This window comes from Nycticebus coucang, chromosome 16, assembly GCF_027406575.1.
Source record: "Nycticebus coucang isolate mNycCou1 chromosome 16, mNycCou1.pri, whole genome shotgun sequence".
Lineage (NCBI taxonomy): Eukaryota > Metazoa > Chordata > Mammalia > Primates > Lorisidae > Nycticebus > Nycticebus coucang.
In genome coordinates this window covers 15,764,962-15,784,701 of record NC_069795.1, presented here as the reverse complement: position 1 = coordinate 15,784,701, position 19,740 = coordinate 15,764,962, and the positions used below count along the sequence as shown (strand labels likewise).

At 39.7% G+C, this 19,740-nt stretch overlaps 1 protein-coding gene across 3 annotated transcripts in view; it reads right to left on the bottom strand.

Annotated features, from left to right (window-relative positions):
* Positions 1–19,740, bottom strand: part of GRIK1 (glutamate ionotropic receptor kainate type subunit 1) — a 398,514-nt gene that overhangs the window by 42,882 nt on the left and 335,892 nt on the right. For all 3 annotated transcript variants that reach the window (XM_053565651.1, XM_053565649.1, XM_053565650.1), the window contains exons 8-11: positions 13,691–13,798; positions 6,710–6,823; positions 4,815–5,018; positions 3,649–3,872 (exon numbers count right to left, since the gene is read on the bottom strand). In XM_053565651.1, the coding sequence (XP_053421626.1) occupies positions 3,649–3,872; positions 4,815–5,018; positions 6,710–6,823; positions 13,691–13,798 (650 nt within the window). The remainder of the gene's footprint in view (positions 1–3,648; positions 3,873–4,814; positions 5,019–6,709; positions 6,824–13,690; positions 13,799–19,740) is intronic.

The following is a 19,740-nucleotide window of genomic DNA, read 5'->3' as shown; positions in this document are numbered from 1 at the left end:
TAATGTAATAGATCCACCTGTTGCCTGGATGTAGGTATTTCAGCTCGGATTTCCTAACGCCTGCTTCAGTAGCCAGTGTGACAGCAGTTCAACGTTAGGAAGTCTGGGGGAAAGATTAATTTGTGACCCATACCAGTGATAATCTGAAACTGCTATTTCCAAATGACTCCCAAGAAATCAATACTGATCTTTAGTAAAATGTTAGAGAAAGCGACAAATGTGCTTAGAACTTGTGTCAAAACTTGCATATAGAACAGTCATCACCTGTGCTGGAATGGGAAGGCTCATTTGAGGTTTATGTGTATATATATGCCAGGCTTGTACTAGCATGAAAGATATAAAACAGTCCTAACTCCCACGTTTTCTAATTAAGGGACTATCATTTTATGGCTGAGAACAGACAGTAGGCTGCATTAAAGAGAAGGAAATCATTCATCTTTCATAGAAGAGGGCTCTGTTTAATATAATGACTGGGCTTGTATTGCAACCTTAGAATTTACTTTCAAGAGCATCTTTGATTGTTATATATCTTTTGCCAAATGCCAATTTTTTTAAAATGGTCGCTTTTAAGAAGAAAAACATAATTAAAAAAATGTAAGCAGATAGGCTATCCAGGATATTTGGTCTTTTAAAATTGTGTTTATGATTGACATAATTCCTTAGTGTTAGATATTTTTCAAAAAGTAGGAAAAAATGTCAACAACAAAACCAAAACCCAACATGCAACCTTGTTAAAAGTCATGGTAATAAAAATTTTATATTATTTTCCTTAGTTTGTCTCCTTAAAGTCTACAACTTTATAAATTTGATTCAGTTCAGTGAGCCATTTTTGAACATCTGCCTGGAGAGGGCATTAACTTAGACTCATTGTTGGAGCTTTATTTTCCCCCTTTAAAAAAACAAAAAAGAATATACTTCACAATGTAAATTCAAAAGCCTCTCTGGAGCCAAAGATGATTATGAAATTAATTGTTTTTATATCTATGTCACTAGATTTGACTATAGACTATTTAGATGGCAACCAAAAATCATTTTGCATCTTAGCTTATGGTTGAAGAGAGATTTGAGTTCATGATCTCAAACTGTGATAGTGGGAAATAAAAATGAATTGGTGCACTTATTCAACTAGAATTTTGTTTTGGGAAGTTGCCTCTGAAGTGCACTTAGTGGCTTTATAAAGTAGAATCAGGGGTGATTCAAAGGCGCAGAGAAGGTGAATGCAGTTTAGAGTGCTGTCTCCGTGACGGTGCACCTGCCAACAGCAAAGAGTTATTTTCTATATTTTTTATCTTTTCTATATTTATTCACCATGCCATTTGCAAGTTTGCATTCATCACTTCCCTACTAAGGGGGTAATGGAAGGGGAGACAAGGAGAATGAGCTAATTAAGGAAGGGCTGCTTTATAAATGGTACCGTCGGAGGGTGGGGAAGACTGAGTGGACTGCATCCGTGCGTGAGTGTGTGTGTGTGGGGGTGGGGGGTGGGGGTGGGGCTGCTGGCAACTTACTAGGAATACAGTGTGTAAAGTCAGAAAAGGTAGAGGTCTGGGTCCCCAAGAGCTTATGGTGTAAAGGTCAAAACCAGGAGAGGAAAACTCCTGAATGTACACTAATCTGACATATTCCAATGACAAAAGTAAGGTGATTTAATGGCATCTTAGAAGATGGAGTGTAAACGGGTACTTCTAGCCCGGGTGCCTCTGAGAACGTTCATGCTGCTGCCATGTTTTTTTCTCTCACTGACTTTGTTCCAGTCACTGTAATAAATAATGTACTTGCTCATTAACAAGGTCTTGTCTGGTCTGTTCATTAGCATCCCCACCTAGACAGAGCCACATACAGGCAAATAGGGAAACGCACTTTTCTTTTGCCCTGTGCTCCTTGCATTATGCTAATATCACCCAGCTGGTGTCGGCCTCAGGGCGGAGGTACATAACTACAAACCGGCACAGGCTGCTTGTTAGATGGTACTGCATAGTCATTTATTCACTGGCTATTCCAGAGCAACATCAACTTTACTTAGGAGCCAGTAATGAGAAATACACTTCCAAAGGGGAACACTTTACTTTTTTAAAATTTGATTTCCAAACCAATATTTTCTTTATTAGTTTCAAGTGTGGTTTCTCAACCTTGGCACTAGTGACCCTTGTAGTGGAGAGTTTCTCCTTGTGTGTTTGGGGGTTGTGGGGGAGAGGGCGTCGGTCCTCATGCGCACCTTGTGATGTTTAGCAGTATTCTTGGACTCCATTTGTTACCATCCATTTGATACCAACAGTGCTCACCACCTCTAGTCATGACAACCTAAAAAGATATTTTCAGACATTTCTAGATATTCCCTGGGGGACAAAAATCTGTCCCAGTTGAGAACCACCAATATAGAGTATTAGTCCATTAAAGGATAATGTCACCATATACCTGTTAATATTTTATTTTCTGAAGTCAGGCATATGGGAAGAGAGCTTTGGTCACTATTTAAAGGTATAAAATCTTAGATTTAGTAATGTTACACTTTATAAATTGTGGAGAATTTCAAAACATTCGCTTCCTATTGAATATGTAAATCCCCACATGTGAGACCACACATTTATTCAGTTTGATCGTGTCTGCCTTGGAAATCTTTAAGACCTTTTCACTCTGGGTTATTTTTCCAAGCTTTCTTTATAATTACACAGGGAAAAAGTTACCTGGCATTAATCATAGCCAGACAGTGGACAGTGACACAGAGCTAGCATGAAGAAATATTTCTCTTAGAACTTCCTAGAGGGAAAACAAAAATTGATTAGGGAGAAAGTTCACTGAGTTTTGTTGAAAGGTGAAAAGATTGAAAACAAGTAGGGAAAATCCAAAAGCAATTTTTTAAATATGATTTATCTAAGGATAGCAAATGTTTAAGCCAACAGAAAGCTAGAACAGCTGTTTCAAATTCAGCATCAAAGTTATTTAGAAAATATAATCTACCACAAGGTATCAAATCCTTTGAAGAATTGTGTACAGCAGTATGACTAAATATAGAATTCAATCTCAAAAAATTAATTCTCAACCGAGCCATCTTACTAGTAGTAGTGTGAGGTAAAGATGTCGTGCCTCTAGATGCTAAATGGAAACAAACTTTCCTTTAAGCTTTATATCTGGTATATTTCTGTTAACTCTCTAATGTTTGTAAAAATAAATTTCATAGCATTTTCAAAGTGTTTTCTTTATCCCTCAGGATTTCATGAACTTTTTATTCCAATGTTTCTTTATTTGCTATGACAATTCCTAGCTAACTTTTTCTCTGTTCTGCATATTCAAATATTACAAGGGTCAAATATCATGATATCAATTTACTATTCCTATTAAAACATTGAGCCATTGATTTTGTTGTAATATAACTCAGGGAAAATGGGTAGGGAACCATATCATTTTGCTTGGAAATTGATAAAATTTAACTAATATTAAAAATTTCTTCTTACTCCCTTTCAAAAGTAGCTTTATAAATAATTAAAAGATACTAATTTACTGACTCTTATGTGAAAACCTAGAGAGAATAGAACATTAAGCAAAACTAAAAGTGCATTTTAAAGGTCTTAGTTTTTGTCCACCTCGAGAATATACAGAAATCTGGGGCTGACCCACACCTGTTGTGAACTCAGTAGTTCTTGAACTTACCTAGCAATCACAAAGAGCACACAACTGACTCCCAGGCAGGCTAAGAGCACATACATCCAAATATCTGGAGACAAGGGGTTGAGGAAGGAGAAGACGCCTGGGTTGGTGCCATTGGGCTTCCGGTAGAGAATGCTGATGCCCAGGGTCATGAATGGCTTAGAGAAGTCGATGACTTTCTCCCTCACATAGGTGATGGTTAGAGGAGCCACTGCCAGGTCAGCCTTCTGTAAAGCAAGTCCAAAACTATCAGGTTAATTTAGCTTCTTTGCAAATGTCTGAACCATTCCTGGGTACCCCTGATTCCTTGTTCTCAACTCCAAATGCTTCTCACACAAGAAGCTTCTGTGGTGATTGCCTTTCATACAAAAACAGTCCATTTACATACTTACGTTTATGAAATACTATGACATTTATCAAAAAAGAAAAACTGGAAAGTATAAAACACACACAGATACAACATATTCATTATTTTGGAATGAAATGAAAGAAAAAATGCAAAGGGATATCTTTAAAAAGGCATATGAGACAAAGAAGAAATAAGCACCTTGGTCGTAATATTAGTTGACAGCAGGAGATTTTGTTCTGAACTGAAGACTTCAGGATCCTTAATTTAATTTAAAAATCATTCGGGTTCATTCTTCAGTATAAAGGATGGACCCATACATTTTTATCATCAATTTGCATCCACATTTGCTTTTCTTTTTTCTTTTTTTTTTTTTTTTTTGTAGAGACAGGGTCTCACTTTATGGCCCTCGGTAGAGTGCCGTGGCATCACACAGCTCATAGCAACCTCCAACTCCTGGGCTTAAGTGATTCTTTTGCCTCAGCCTCCCGAGTAGCTGGGACTACAGGCACCTGCCACAACGCCCGGCTATTTTTTGGTTGCAGTTTGGCCGGGGCTGGGTTTGAACCCGCCACCCTCGGTATATGGGGCCGGCGCCCTACTCACTGAGCCACAGGCGCCGCCCCCACACTTGCTTTTCTAAGTAGGCCAATTCCATTTCTAGATTGTTTTCTACTTTTCTTTTGGTTTTTGTTTTTTTTTGAAAGGAAAAACTTTATGATTCACAAAAAAGAAACATTTCTTCTGATACCATCTTTCCTGTCTTCCTTTTCTTGCCCTTCGTAGGCATTTTTAAGAATACATTAGACACATTTTTACTTACGTGATCTATGAGTTCCTTAACCATTCCATTCCACTCTCCTTTGTCATTCTGGGCCCCATATTTGCCATCGGGGACTAGTTTAACATCATAAATGAAACCCAGGATGTTTGATAATTCTTTCAACAGATCCAGGCAATATCCTTCAAATCTTTCATTTCCGTACAGGGGCTTATCTGATTTCCTGTACATCACATAGGGCTCTTCCTAAATGATGCAAACCAAACATGAAAACCCTGTTATCATGAAAGGAAGAACTGACTCCGTCAGCACCATGAAGATATAAAATATTTGAAAATGATTTTGCGGAGTCAGTCACTAACTTTCCTATCTATATCTTCCGCAAATACTGAACACTTCACATATTATTTTTTCTTTTCTTCCCACTGAGCGTGGAGCTGTGAGTGAACAGTGTGATGGACACACAGCCTCCTTTAAACTTTGAGTCGGAGAAGAGGGAAAGACTGAGAGGGTCATGAGGGTCCAGACGCCTGTCCACCTGCTATGCCCACACCCAAGCTTCCTTTGCACAAATCTTGTTCCTTCTTGGCTTTTGTCTAAGAGCCTCACCTTAAGAAAGAGAAATCTAAGTCACCAAATATCTCCTCTCATTCCTGAAACTTTCCATCTACTGACCATTCTCATTTGCTCATCTAAATCCCATCTCATACTCACCATTTGCTTACAATCTAGGTATTTTGGTTGATTTCCTTCAGGATAGCCTATTTCAAAGGTCACTTCTCCATTTTCTTTCCTTATCAGTGGTTTCATTTTCTTATTTGAAATTACCCCAAATCTTATGTCTGTCAATTCTTTGCTAATGTACTTCCGTGATAAATCCCTATCCTATAAAAAGGAATACTCCTTTACTTTCGTGGATCTATATATAAGCTTACTCTCACCTGACTAAATGAAAGTTCATTTTGTTTTATAAAATTTTAAGGGTTACTCAACTGCTGATATATTCTTACCATGTAGGTTTATCCTCAAATAAACGGACAGTTGGGTCATGCAAATACAATAGAAAACTTTGTATTTCCGTAAGACAGTTTCAGAGAAAGCAGTGACCAGAAAAACAAGTGTTTTTACTTTACATGAACAATTCTACTAAGTTTATGATTTCAAAAATAAATGGATTAGACATTATGCACTGAAATAAGGCAGGCAGGTCTGCAAGTGAAGATTTCAGAGAGGTCTCTATCCCTGCCCAAATCCCCTTGGGAAAGGAAAAGGAGGAGTTTAACAACCGATAGGTGTCCAGTGGCTGGATGGGGTGTTACCAGTGTTCCAAAATGAGGCTGGACTTTTGACAAGCCCTACGCAGCCCCTCTATTTACAGAGGGGTCAGCAGAGCATAGGGAGCCAAGGAGTGGGGGTGAGATGTAGGGGCAAGGTGTAGGCAAACAGCAAATAGCCTTCATTATTGCCCAGGCCTGAGGTAGGAGTTCTCCTGGAGCCCAGAGCAGCTGGGCCCCAGGAGGGAAGTCATTAATAGGTCAGGGGCGATTGTGGAAGGCCAGAGGCTCTGACAAAACCACTGGGTGGCTTTTGGGAGGGGATGGGGGAAGAACTTGTCTTAACTTCTCTTCTCCTACTTCCCTGGTGCCTTGCCAGAGATCTCTCATGCCAGAAACGCAGAAGTAGCTAGAGAGCAAGGAACAGCTGGATGGGAACAGAGAGTGGGGCAGGGCTGGGCTGAGCATGGATTGAAGGTGGAGAATCTTCTGGACAATGCTGCTCGGAATTCAACTCTATTCTAAGTATTGGCTTTTAGTGTCCCATTTTAAAATAGGCATGTACAGACAGACTGAGGGCATGAAAGAGACAGTTGAAGATTCCTTCAGCATCTAGCCTGAGAGTCTAGGCAAGACACCCAGGACTCCACAAAGCCAACTCACCAGGATGGTGGTGACGACGAGCGTCCGGTTAGCCAGTGAATCAGTGACATTGCTGGACCTGTCCTTGTTGCCGTCCGTCATGTTGAGCCCACTGTTGGAATTCCAAATCCCAATCTGCACAGAACACAATAGATCAGAGGCTGCTGGCTGTCAGTGTTGCATAAACCTTAAAGGAGGCCCCTGCTATGCCAGGGATGGGCACAGAAGCTCACAGTTTGGGACACCAGAGAACTGCGATGGGAGCTATTCCAGGTGGGGGGACGGAGGAGGGAAGAATGAGTGTGGAGGTGACATAGGAGAAATCTGCACGCTTGGGGGTATGATGAAAAAGTCTTTTAGTTTTTACTTTATTAAGCTCATGGTTCTTTTTTAAATTAAAGATACTTAAGGATTCTTAAATGAATACCAGATTTTTCTTTCATTATACATTTATGGAGCACACACTTGGGTACCCAGCCACTATTCTGGGCACTGGAGGACAAAGCAAAAACAAAATAGACAAGAATTTCTGCTTGTGTGGAGCTTACATTTTACTGATACAAACCTTCTGCGGCAAACGTGACACTAGTTTCTTTAAATTTTATAAATAATGGGATGGAAGGAGCAAAGGATATGGTGGAAAGACTGGGTGTCAAAAAGGGAAAGCTACATGGAAGGAAGCACAGATGAGAAGTAGTGTAAGTCCTGGGCCTGTCCTCATGAGGGGCTGATGTGAGGCAGGGGAGGCCTCTGGGGGACCCTCCTAGGGCGGTGTCCACACCTCCATCACAGGACCTCGCATCTTCTGTTGTTGCTGTTTACCTGTCTTCTCTGCCCACTTGAATATGAACTCCTTCAGTGAGGGCATTCAGCTTCATTGCTCACTGACCTTCTCTCACAGAACAAACCGTGGCATTCAGTAAAGTCTATTATTCTTTTTAAAATTTACAACCCACAGTTTTCTCCAGTGACCAAGTCACTCCTGTTCTATTAAGCCCTGAAGAATTATATTGATTTGTTTAAGCTCTGTGGGGCCCAGGAGAGGAACATTAGGGAACTGAGCTATTTGTCTGAATCCTTCTGCAGACTTTTACGGCCAGCCTCACGCAGAGGTGTGCAAGTGGGTCTCCTACCTGTGCGTCTTTAGATAAGATATTAACCTTTCTGAGCTTTGGTTTTCTAAGTATGAGCTATGCTATGGAGATAAAGAGTAGAGCAAATGAGATGTTGTATGTGGAAGTGTTGGTGTGTGTTAAGAGCTAGCTGCATGTAGGTTAACAATAAAAGACATCCAAATGATGGCCCCAGTATTTTCTTCAGGATGGCCCTGTTGTGAAAGAATTTGGTATCATTATAGTTTTTTTTTTTTCCTAATTTGGAAGCTAATAATGTAAAACAGCTATGAAAACAGGGGCAGTTTAGGAACACTTAACACTTGGACATACTCAGGGATGGACAGGGCGAGTCTCTGCTTAACCCTTAAATTTATTCCACCAAAGGGAAGACGTGCAGGAATGTCAGGCTCTGTCTTTTTTGCTTTTCTAATTCTTTACTTTGATTCGTTGCCTAAATTTAGCAGCTGAAAATTTATATAGCTTAACAAGTATTCCTTTTAGAGGCATAAATGCTTTGAGGAAGTTTCAAGGACTATTACACATTCACACATCAGTATAAAACTATTTCAGTTTTATTCTTTTTTCTATACTTTGTTAGGGTTAGATGACTGGGGAAATAAAGAGACAGGTCTAGGTAAATGTGGGCATGGAGGTCTTTTGTGCATTTGCAAGTATTGTGATACTTCCTGAAAAGAGGTATTTACTAGGTTGTAGGCCGGTACCCTTAATAACCATTCAGTGCTTCCAAATCTAGTGTGATGACTATCTCGGAGAATGCACATTATACATCTCTTGATTGAGGATGCTTCAGTTTTCTTTGGCTGGCTTTATACCTAGGAATGGGGGCAACATTTTTTCCTCTTTCCTTCCACTTCCTCCACTTCTTCCACTTTTTTGAGGCAGGGACCCTTGCTTCTGGGAAACACAATTCAGGCTAACTACATCTGACTATTGGTATTCATCCAAAGACTGCGTATAAACTAGGCCCTGAGTGCAATTCTAATTAAACCTTGACTTAGGCACTGAGGTGAATGGAATCTAATTTTAATTAAGTATGCATTAAGGGGTGGAGAAAATAACTATCTTCAGCCACTTTGTTTAATAGAATGTGTTTTCCTTAACTCATTTTAATTAATGTCAAGGGTTTAAAAGAGCTACACTAATATTTGAAAACAATAGTGTTGAATGGCCTAGAAACACCATTATCTTTTAGAATAAAACTTAAACAAATATGCCTCACTGTTTGATTTCTTTTGCCAACTCCACTGAAAGTGCAGAAGGCAAGAGCTCCTTGCTGCTGCTGATTCAAACCTCTATCCCCGAGTCCCATTCAGGGTAGATTTTCTTCCTTAAAATGAGAAAAGGGTAACTTTTATTTTCCCTTCCTGTAAATACAACAGAAGATCCTTCAAACGTAGACTGGGAGACCATAAAAAAACTTAACATAGGTCAGGCTATTCATGAGAAGTGGACCATATACATAGGCAGTTTGAATGATCTCAGTCTTCTGCTGCCAAACCTGTACTCAGCACAACAGAAAGCACGTGCGTGTGGCGTGTCTTTTAAACCTCAGTAGTGAAGTGGCTTTGTCTGTTAATTGAAGTAAATGAATGGATTGTCAGCATGAATGTCTCCTTCTGCAGAAGTCAGGGCTGGTGATTCATGTGTGCTGGGGGAAGGAATACGGTTAACCAGATGCCTGGACGTTTGCTACTTTGGTTTTGTTCTATGACTTTAGCGGAGTGCCTCCAGGAAGCAGAACCTCAGTTTTCAAACTATATAGTGAAAGCAGACAGCAGTACTTTACCAGTGAGAAGCGGTGCAGGGCGGATCAATTATTTGTGGGGAGGAACACTCAAAGGCTAAATTGTCTGGCCCTGACTTTGTTCACTTTGTAAGCTGACATGAGAGAGCAGCCATTTGTTATCTAGGACAACTGAGAAAAGCATTTTAAAATGAGTGCCCAAGTGACATTAAGCAAACATTTTTTTTAGAGGGATGCAACAAAAGGGCATTCAGAGAGTGACTGTAGTAGCTGTGAGTATCTTCCGAACCTAGACAGTGATTCACATGAACTCAAAAGCCAAAATCACTAAATGAACAATAAAGATATATCTGTTTCCTGTAGTATGAGCCTTATTAACACATATTTTAGTTTTAATTCTTCCCTGTTTGGAGAAGAATTTCAAATGAGTATTCAATAAGAGTCAGAGTGTTGAGGATAGCTTTTGGTGAAGGTGAAGCCTTCTCTTTTAAGATGGAGTTTTCTTGGGAAATTGCAATGTGTTTGCTAGGTCTGAATAGGTCCTCTGTGCTAGAAATCAGGGCCTGACTCACTGAAGATTAAAACAGGTTATTAAACTTGTGTTTTTTTAAAACTTAAAAGGAGGTCATTTTTAAGGACTGCTACTGAGTACTACCAAGAAGGAGACAAGCTTTGTGGCTACAGGGAGAAACTGTTACACTTTCTGTGACTGAGCTGCTAATTTGAAAGAGGAAAGTAAGTCTGACAAAATTGTTCAAGTTGAACAACCTGAAGTAATTTAAAGTCTACTCATCAATCCACATGTTTTTTAGTGAGTAGTCTGAGAGGAGAGAGAGAGAAAGAGAGAGAGCGAGAGCCTGAAAGAAAATGTTTCCCTATCGCTGGGACCTTTTCCAATCCAACTATTTTTAATGTCTAACACTTGCTTATATAAATCCACACATATTCATTGGCAGCATGATACTGTAAAATAAAATACTATGAAATAGTGGGTGTTACAATTTACAAGATAATTTCATTTCCCTTCCAGGGTCTCTAATTTTTTTTTTTTTTTATCTCTAGAAAGTGTGGTTCTAAAACAAATTGCAAGACAGTATGTTCTGATAGTGCAAAACAAGATAGTTCGTGAGAAAAAGGAATTTCTGAAAATGGCTCATATTTGCCGTGATGACATTGACGGAGATGCCCTAGCTTCTGAGGCAGTAGCTTATCTGACTAGCCTAGGAGAGCAAATGCATTGCTGTTTTCATGCCCCTCAGGGAAAATATTTAGTGATTGAGAAGGAGTGTAACAGGCTAATGTTTGCTTCTATTGTAGTTACCTACTTTCAATCCTAACAGAGACTGATCCTGCCTGGCTGGGATAAACAAAAGTAATCTAGGAGGAAATATATAGACAATCGTTATTTAATCCATTCCAAGTCTGTTTTCAATTCATGGGTAATGTTGAAAGAGAACATATTCAGTCATCCCCCCACCCCTTTACATAGAATCTCATCTCTAAATTGCAATTGGAGAACTATTGGTCTGGCAAAATTGGAAGGATGAAAGCTTTTCCAGTGACATTCCTCACCACACCCCCAGGTTTCCTGCAGTTGTTGTCAGAGTACAAACCTTCTTCCACACTTTATACAAGTGTTTAGGCACTTCGCCAGCAGCCTTGGTTTTCAGAGGGAAAAATAAAAAATAGCACTTCATTAAAACAGAGCATGGAACCCAAAAGGTATCATGGCGTGTGAATGCTTAGAGTGTTACATTCCCACCCACTGTCTGGAATTTTGAATCTTAATAGAAAGCCTGGTAACAGGTACAATAAAGGGATGGATGAGGACTTGGGTATCCCAAAAGGTATTTGATGGTAAGACTTGATTTTCACTCTTCCTTTCATTGGCCAAAAAAAGAAAAAAATACTTAAAGCCATGCCACAGTGTTGGGGTCTTCCCCATTCCTTAAGAAAACTTGGTTAGGGGTTTGTAACTAACATCGATCAACTAACCAACCCATCGATCGATCCACACCGCTGCCCACACATGTACACACGCATTAATCCTAAGCAAAAAAATAGAGCTCGCTTGATGACTTATTGTTTGATTATGGGCTTCTCAGCAGTAGAAACTCGAGTGAAAGTGAGAAATGGGTATTTTTCCTAATAATTTTCCCTATTGACCCCGAGAGAGGCTGACATGAGAACCCTGGGCATTTCCTCCCCCGAGAGAGACGGCTTGGCTTCCCCTACTGCCTGAAGGCCCAATCAGCCTTCTCAGGAAGTGCGCCCAAGTCACCTGGAGTGAGAAAAGTTATTGCAAACAATAAAGAGAAGAGAAACAAGCAGAAAACACTTTCATCTAATTCGATTTTGCCTTTGATGGAAAAACACCAATAGAGTGTGCATAATATTGCAGTGTATAAATAGCTCTAAAAGCATAACAATAGCTCCATCTATTTCATCATCCATCTGAGCCAAAAAGATGTTTCCTTAACAGCTTTTCTTCCCCCTTCAGTGCTATATACATTAAGAGGAGGGGAGGGAAGGAGAAAGATGCTTGCTTCAAGGAGCAGACATTTTCCTAAAAAAAAAAACCTTATAGGCTTTTAGACCATAACAAGTATCTTGGTTCCCTCCAGCCCAAATCCCGTATCCCATTATGGATGCTGGGCATTGCCTCGTGCTCTGGCAGAAGAGATTAAAATAACAGAGGAACAAACCACACTGGAGAAGAAGCCAGAGAGGGGCAGGGAGAGGGGGTGCCTCAGAAATGGGGACCCTGCACAGTGTGTGTTCTCAAAGCTGCAAACTAATTATCTTCCTCACACATTTCACACCAGTGGCCACTTTCTATTACAGTCAGCCTAATTAATCCTTCTTTCAATTAATGCTTTTTTTTTTTTTTTTTTTGCAGGGAGGGGTAGTTAGGAGACCAAAATGAAAACGTGCTCCAGTTAACAAAAGCAACAAAATAGAAACGAAAACCTTACTTCATCTTAAAAATCACCCCTGCTATTTCTAATTAAGTAAGCAATCGATTGTTCCCGAAGCCATTCTTAACCTTAGCACACTGTCTTGTTAACTACAGTGGAATAAAATGTTGGATTATAGAATTTTGGTGGATAGCTAATTGTTTTGGGGGTTTCAATTTTTTTTCTTGAGGGCTCTAAAGGGCAAAATCTTTTATTTTGTCGCCCTCAGTAGAGTGCTGTGGCATCACAGCTCACAGCAACCTCCAGCTCTTGGGCTTAAGCAATTCTCCTGCTTCAGCTTACCGAGTAGCTGGTACCACAGGCACCCTCCACAACACCTGGCTATTTTTTTTGTTGTTGTTGCAGTTCGGCCGAGGCTGGGTTCAAACACGCCACCCTTGGTATATGGGGTCAGTGCTCTACCCACTGAGCCACAGGTGCTGCCCCACACTGTAAGTGTTAATTCCAATTTATACTCATGAATACTAAAATTGGTATACTAAAATATACTGAGAAGCCTAATTCTTTTATCATTATCGTTTAAATAATAAACATTTGTGTTACTCTAAATAGTAACTAAAATAGAACGTTAAACTTAGAGCGACTGAGTTACAACTAAAATAATCCTACATGAGGAAATGAGAATCCAACATTAAAATACATTTTTCCTAAAATTAAGAATGCAAAGTTAATTTATTTCAGTAAGCCTCTTGTATCCTACTTTCTCTGTCCCCCTGTCACCAATCTTAAAATGGAGTGCCATGTGCAATTAAAATTAATTATTGAGTAACCCTTGGATACCATTCCATAGACGAACCATGGACAGCTTCTAATTCTCCAAGTCTAAACTCAGTTTCTTAAAACCTTGATATATGGGCCTAATGATACTCAACCACAAGCTTAAATATGTAATAACATATGCACACTTAATATCTAAAGCAAGCAGTAGTTAGCATTGCTATTAGAAACACATGCAATTTAAGAATCTATCATGTCAATGTCTGCAAATGAGGGACAGTCAGGAAACTGGCTGCAAGTGAACCTGCTGAGAGACTCACTTTATCAGTCTCTCATTTGTCTGTTCAATATAGCAAAAGTGCTTGAGCGATTCTATTTATTTACGTTTATTGATTTGTAAACAAATATTTATTATTGAGGAGGTTACCTTTTCAGTTCCTTCTTCTTTGAGACTAATAATGTCCAGATCAAAATCCTTCCTCAAGCCATTGGTTTTATTGAAGGTGATACGCCCAGTCAAGCCATCCCATCGAGCCTGTGGACCAAAAGGAATGGGGTGGTGTTACTGTTTAACACTTATCATCATACTAAAGCCATCAAAATTGTAACACCTCAAATTCATCACAATATCCAATTATTTGGTTTCATCCTGCTGTTATAAACCATTGCATTGGTTCAGCGGCTCAGTAGCAGAGTGCTTCTCCATTTTTATTCGGGACCATTTATTTGGTCAGTTCTAACATCTTACCACCAGTCAGACCTGTAATGGTGGTGATGTAAATGGATGGTATGGAAAGAATTACTGTAAAGTAGTCTGCACATGGAGTAAACAGTGTCTGGGAGGTTTTAACATTCTGTTTTTCAAGGTCAATCCACATTCCCTTCAAGATATTGCTGGAGGGAAATGCACCCTCCTTTTATTTATTTTTTCTGTGACAAGGACATTGTCCAATGAAGTGTTGCTAAATTTTTCAGGTGTTTATGATTTGGGCCTTCTAATGTCATTTGGGTGTGGTAATTTCTTATGGCTTCTATAGCAAATAATCACAAACTTGGTGGCTTAAAACCACAGAAATTTATTCTCGCATAGTTCTGGAAGCCAGCAGTCCAAGATCAATACCAGTGTCAGCAGGGCCCTGCTCTCTCCAGGGCTCTGGGAGATGGTCTTCTGTGCGGCTTTCTGTTTCTGGCAGCTGTCCACACATCTGCTCCTGGTCTGTGGGTGCCTCACTCTTATTTCTGCCTCTGTGGTCCCACCGCTCCCCCTCTTCTTCTGTCTGAGAGTTCCCTCTCTCTTTCTCTTATGAGGAGCTTGTGATTGCATTTAGAGCTTACCTGGATACACCAGGATAATCTCTCCATCTCAAAAATCCTTAATTTAATCAGATATGCAAAGTCCTTTTTGCCATAGAAAGTAACCTGGAGAGTTTCCAGGGATTAGGACACGGATATCTTTTGAGGGAGCTACTGTTCTGCATCAACATCATTAAAAAAATAAAAATCACAGTAGTTAGCCCTTCACAGAACTCATATTGAATCTTTGGCAATACATGAAATAAAAAATACTGGCTCCAGAGAGCGTTACTCTTCAAACCTCGGGTGGCTTTTGGCAGCCTCGTTTATTTGAGTTTTACTTACGCAGTGCGTAAAGGAGAACTCAGATCTCTGTTTACCTCAGAGGATTCTCCTCCTCCTCCTCCTCACTTTAACAAACTTGCCAGAAGTGTATGAAACATGAACATCCTGAAGAATTACACTATATTTTCGGTTATTTGTACCATGAGCATCTGTTGAACGGGTACATTTGGCCAGGAGGCCGAGCAATGCAGTGGAAAGAGCATGCCTTCTCCATGTGCTGGGTTTGAATCTCTACCTATCGCTTCCGCTTTGTTACTCACCTGGGTTATCTTAAATTTTAGTGTTTGGTCCTTGTAGAGTATTTATGAGGAGTAAATGGCACTTTTTCTTAATACATTGAAAGAGCTTTAATTTTTAGCCATCATTATTTTTATAAATCTTAACTTTCTTTCCCCATGCTCATAACTCTAGAGTTTGGATGTTAGTTTAAATATCTTACACATCAGGACTAACAAATCTCCCCTTTACTGGCCTATATGGTATTTCATTTTACAAATCACTATGAGATTCATGGTCTCAAAGTACAAGTTTCTTTTGCTTTTTTCTTCTTTAAATTTCAGATGACTATGATGTTATAAACGAGTAGGTTATATTGTTTGAGTGTGTTAGGCATGGTTTGAGTTGTAGTTAAGCCTTTTTCCTAGGATCTGTGCCATATACCCTAACACTATAATTCAGCCATAGAAAAAGATGGAGACTTTACATCTTTTGTATTTACCTGGATGGAGTTGAAGAACCAAAATACAATTTTCATATTCATGCAATTTCTCTCAGCACATAAAGTAAATAATGGATTCATGCCACCCACAATTTAGTCTAAATCTTGACTTCACACTGAAGGTTGTGATGGTTTATTGTGGGTGTTAATGTGACTAGGCCACAGGATGCCCAGCTACCTAGTTAAAACATTTCTAGGTGCACCTGCGAGGGCATTTCCAGAAGAGGTTAGCATTTAAGTTGGTAGAATGAGTGAAATGGATGGTCCTTTTCAATGTTATGAGCATGATCCAACTCATTGAGCTTAAACAGGAAAAAAAAAGGCAGAAAAAGGAAGAATTTGTTCTCTGTTTGACTGTGGGAGCAGAAACATGGGTCTTCTGTTCTCGAGCTGGGATTTACATCATTGGTGCTCATGGTTCTCAGGCCTTTGGACTCAGACTAGAATTACACCATCTGCCTTCCTGGGTCTCCAGCTTGCACATGACAGATTGTGGGGCTTCCCTGCCTCCATGATTGTGAGCCAATTTCTCATAATAAATCTCTGTATAAATTTTCTATTGGTTTGTTTCTTTGGAGAATCCTAAATAATGCAGGTCTTTCAAAATTTTGCCTAACCTACCTCTCCAGAATTTTCTACCACTGTATTTCTATGCACAGCCCCAACTGGAACATTCCTGGGCTCTCTGACCTCTGTGCTCTAGCTCATCACATTCACCATCCTCCACTCAGCCTTCCCATCTCCATCCTTCATAAGGGTTTGATTATTGGGCTGTTTCTGTCCAGGATCACAACACCCCCATGGTAAGCACAGGCCTTCCAGCCCACAGCACTGCTCTAACTTGTGTTGCTTTCTGTTTTCACTACTTATCTATATAGTTTTCAGTTTGGAATTTCTACCATCCTCAAATGGATTGGAAGCTTGGCAGCCAAACCGCGTACTCTTACTAAATTGTATTATCTTTAATACCTAACAAAATGACATAACCCTTAGACACTTTACATGTTTTCGTACTCTAATTTTTTTCAAAACAAAATTCTATTGATTTATATATTTTAATTTTCTGTAGTTTTTTCAATTATTTCTCTCTCTTTTAACCTATAATTCCTCAACTAATAATACCATGTATAAATGGTGAAAATATCCTTAATTGAAAGTTAAGAAGTTCGTCTTAAGCCACTATTAAGTTGTGTTTGGGCTTAGTTGAATCAATTTGCTCTTTTTTAGGCCATAGAGGCATGTATGTTAAGTGAGAGTTTTGTATAAAATGAATTTCAGCTCTGGAGCTCTACAACCATAGGGAAAACACCAAACCAGGGTTTCACATAGTTGATAGTCATCAACTAAGCACCTCTGATTTCCAAGCTGGGCTATATAAAACATAAAACACAGTTGCCATCTTCAGGTTTTAATGTAAAATATATTACTATCTGGGGAAAAAAGACTACAGAGTTTTGCTCATTTATTACTTTCACAATTAATTCAGTTGGAAAATATTCATTTAATGGGCATCTTCTCTGTGCTGGGAATACTGCACCTAGCAGTTTATGGTTTAGTAGGAACAAATACATTGATAGGTTTTGATAAAACACTGTAGGTATGAGGATAAAGATTTGCACAGAGTACTGAAGAAAGAAGTATAGAGAATAAGCACTTACACCAGCTGCAGGGAAAGAAAGAGTCATCAAGAGATTTCTGAATGTAAGAATGCGTAAACCATCAAAGGATGAGAAGTTGGTCAATCAAAGATTCACAGCCTGGGCAAACGTATAAAATAAAGAATAAATTACAATTTTCCCATGAGTCTATAATGCAAGGTAAGAAATAATGAGAATAACCCTGGGATAGCAATATTGGTAGGCATCTCTTCATAAGAATCATGCTAATTTGCTTGGCCATTGCTCTGTAGATATTTGAGAATCCTAAGAGTGTTTTAAGCATAGGAGTGTCATGGTTAGATGTATATTGTAGGGAGATCATTTTAGCAGAACTGGGAAAATGATTTGGAGAAAGTCAAGCATGGGTAAGCACGGGTTTGAATATCAGGTAGTTCTCACAGAACAAAATTTATGAAATTAAATTCATATGCCCACCTATGAACATAGGGACACCCCAAATCCTTCATCTCTCTGTCTCACCATCCTGCACACCATTGAATATTAATGGAACTATTTCCACAGAAAGATGGACAGAGTTTCATAAACAGTATGTTAAGCAATCCATTATAATGTCAGCAACCTACACAATTAGCCAAAGCACATTTTCTGGCTACCATTCAGATGGAATGGATTGTGGCTGCACATATTGGTACTTAAGGGAAGAGTCCTATCTTGATGCACTTACATTGCTAGTAATAATGATTTAATAAGCTTAAAACCAATATTCAATTGTTTATTATAAGTAGGTTAGAAATTGAATTATGAAAGTGATTGTAGATGATGGTAAAAAGGGAACAGAGACAGGAGAGAAATGGATCAGAGAAACCCCAAATCCGGTGCAAAATGCACTACCTGGAAGCCTAGCCCCCTTTAAGGCTGAGGAGGCTGTGATGCTGGAACTTCACCCCTTCTGTACACTCCCTTCGCAGTGCAACTCCTCTGTGAGGTCACTGAACAGGCAAGACTCCCCTGGGTGGGGCTGCCCTCAGGGAGTTAGGGAATGCAGAACATTTAAACTTAGTTAAAGAGAGAACGGGTCTCTCAAGATTACATAAGGAGAAAAATGTCTCCTTTCTTGGTATGGTCAGACGCATCAGTCTGCCTGAGCAAAGGCTTCTTGAGTGTTTGTGTACATGGTCTAATTGGGGTCTGCTTTGACATCCTGCTCCTGGACTGTGTTCCTTGTCCCATGCTCTGTTTGTGTGAAGATCATAAATAACTTAGAGCAATAACAGTAAAGTGAAAATCAGTCTAATTAACACAGTTAGTTAATGAAATAGTTTGGTTAGAAAATGCAAGCCCAGCAAGAACCATGACTAAAGGGTTAGCCTTTTCCCATTAGACTGATGATTAAAACAATGGTGAATTCAATAAAAATCGAGCTAGTCTGGAACAAGGGGCTGTCCACCGGTCCTCACGCATTGAAGGTGCACAGACTCCCGACCCAGCTGCTCTTGAAAAAACTTTTAATGTTTTGACTTTTCATTTTTCCCTCATCCTCTCATCTTCACCAGCCACTGGGAGAGAATTCACAGCATAGTTTGGGGCTGGTCTACAACAATGGCTATCGTGACAGAAGTATATACGTTTTTGTTGGTTTTGAGGTGGGGTGTTGCTTTCTTCCTGGGGTACAGAGCGCAATGGCATAATCATAGCTCATGAAAACCTCAAACTCCTGGACTCAAGTGATCCTCTTGCCCAGCCTCCTGAGTAGCAAGACCTACTGGTACCTGCTATCATGCTGAGCTAATTTTCTATTTTTTATAGAAATGGGGGTCTCACTGTAGTGCTCAGATTGGTCTCATACTCTAGCTTTCATGCAATTGTCTGGCCTCCCAAAGTGCTAGGATTATAGGTATGAGCCACTGTGCCCAGCCTGGAAGTACATTTTATCATTTGATAATGGCTGGAAATTAAATTAACATCAAAAAATGAATGATATATGGACAGGAAAAGGTTCCGACTGGCTCTTCTAAGCAGTTTAGATGGCAAACAAGATGGAAGTTGTTCAAGTGCTATAGCCCAGGAAAGGAAAAGCTTCTTCAGATCCCAGGACATGGTCTCCAGAGTCCAGGGAGACCACAATGCCAAATACTAGCACTAGCTTTAAACTTAAGTTGGGATATTTTTATAGCCAACAGAAATACCTATTGTTATGCTGGCCAAGATACAGGTAATCACATCTCTGCAATGAGACAAAAGTAATCCACAGAGAATGAAATGGAGGGCGTCCTCTAGCATAGACACTACCCAGCATCACAGTCTCCTTTTTCTTCCCATCACATCCCCATTCTACTTTTTGGACTCTGCCACCCCTTCTCACTTTGCAAGTCAAGAGCTGACACTGTGGATTGATGGGTTAAATGAGAGCCGTGAAGGAAGCTGCTGTGCTCAGGTTATAGCATCTGCCTGAGAGCTGAGAACAATTTGTGGAAGGCTTTGGTTCAGTGCAAATCACCACGG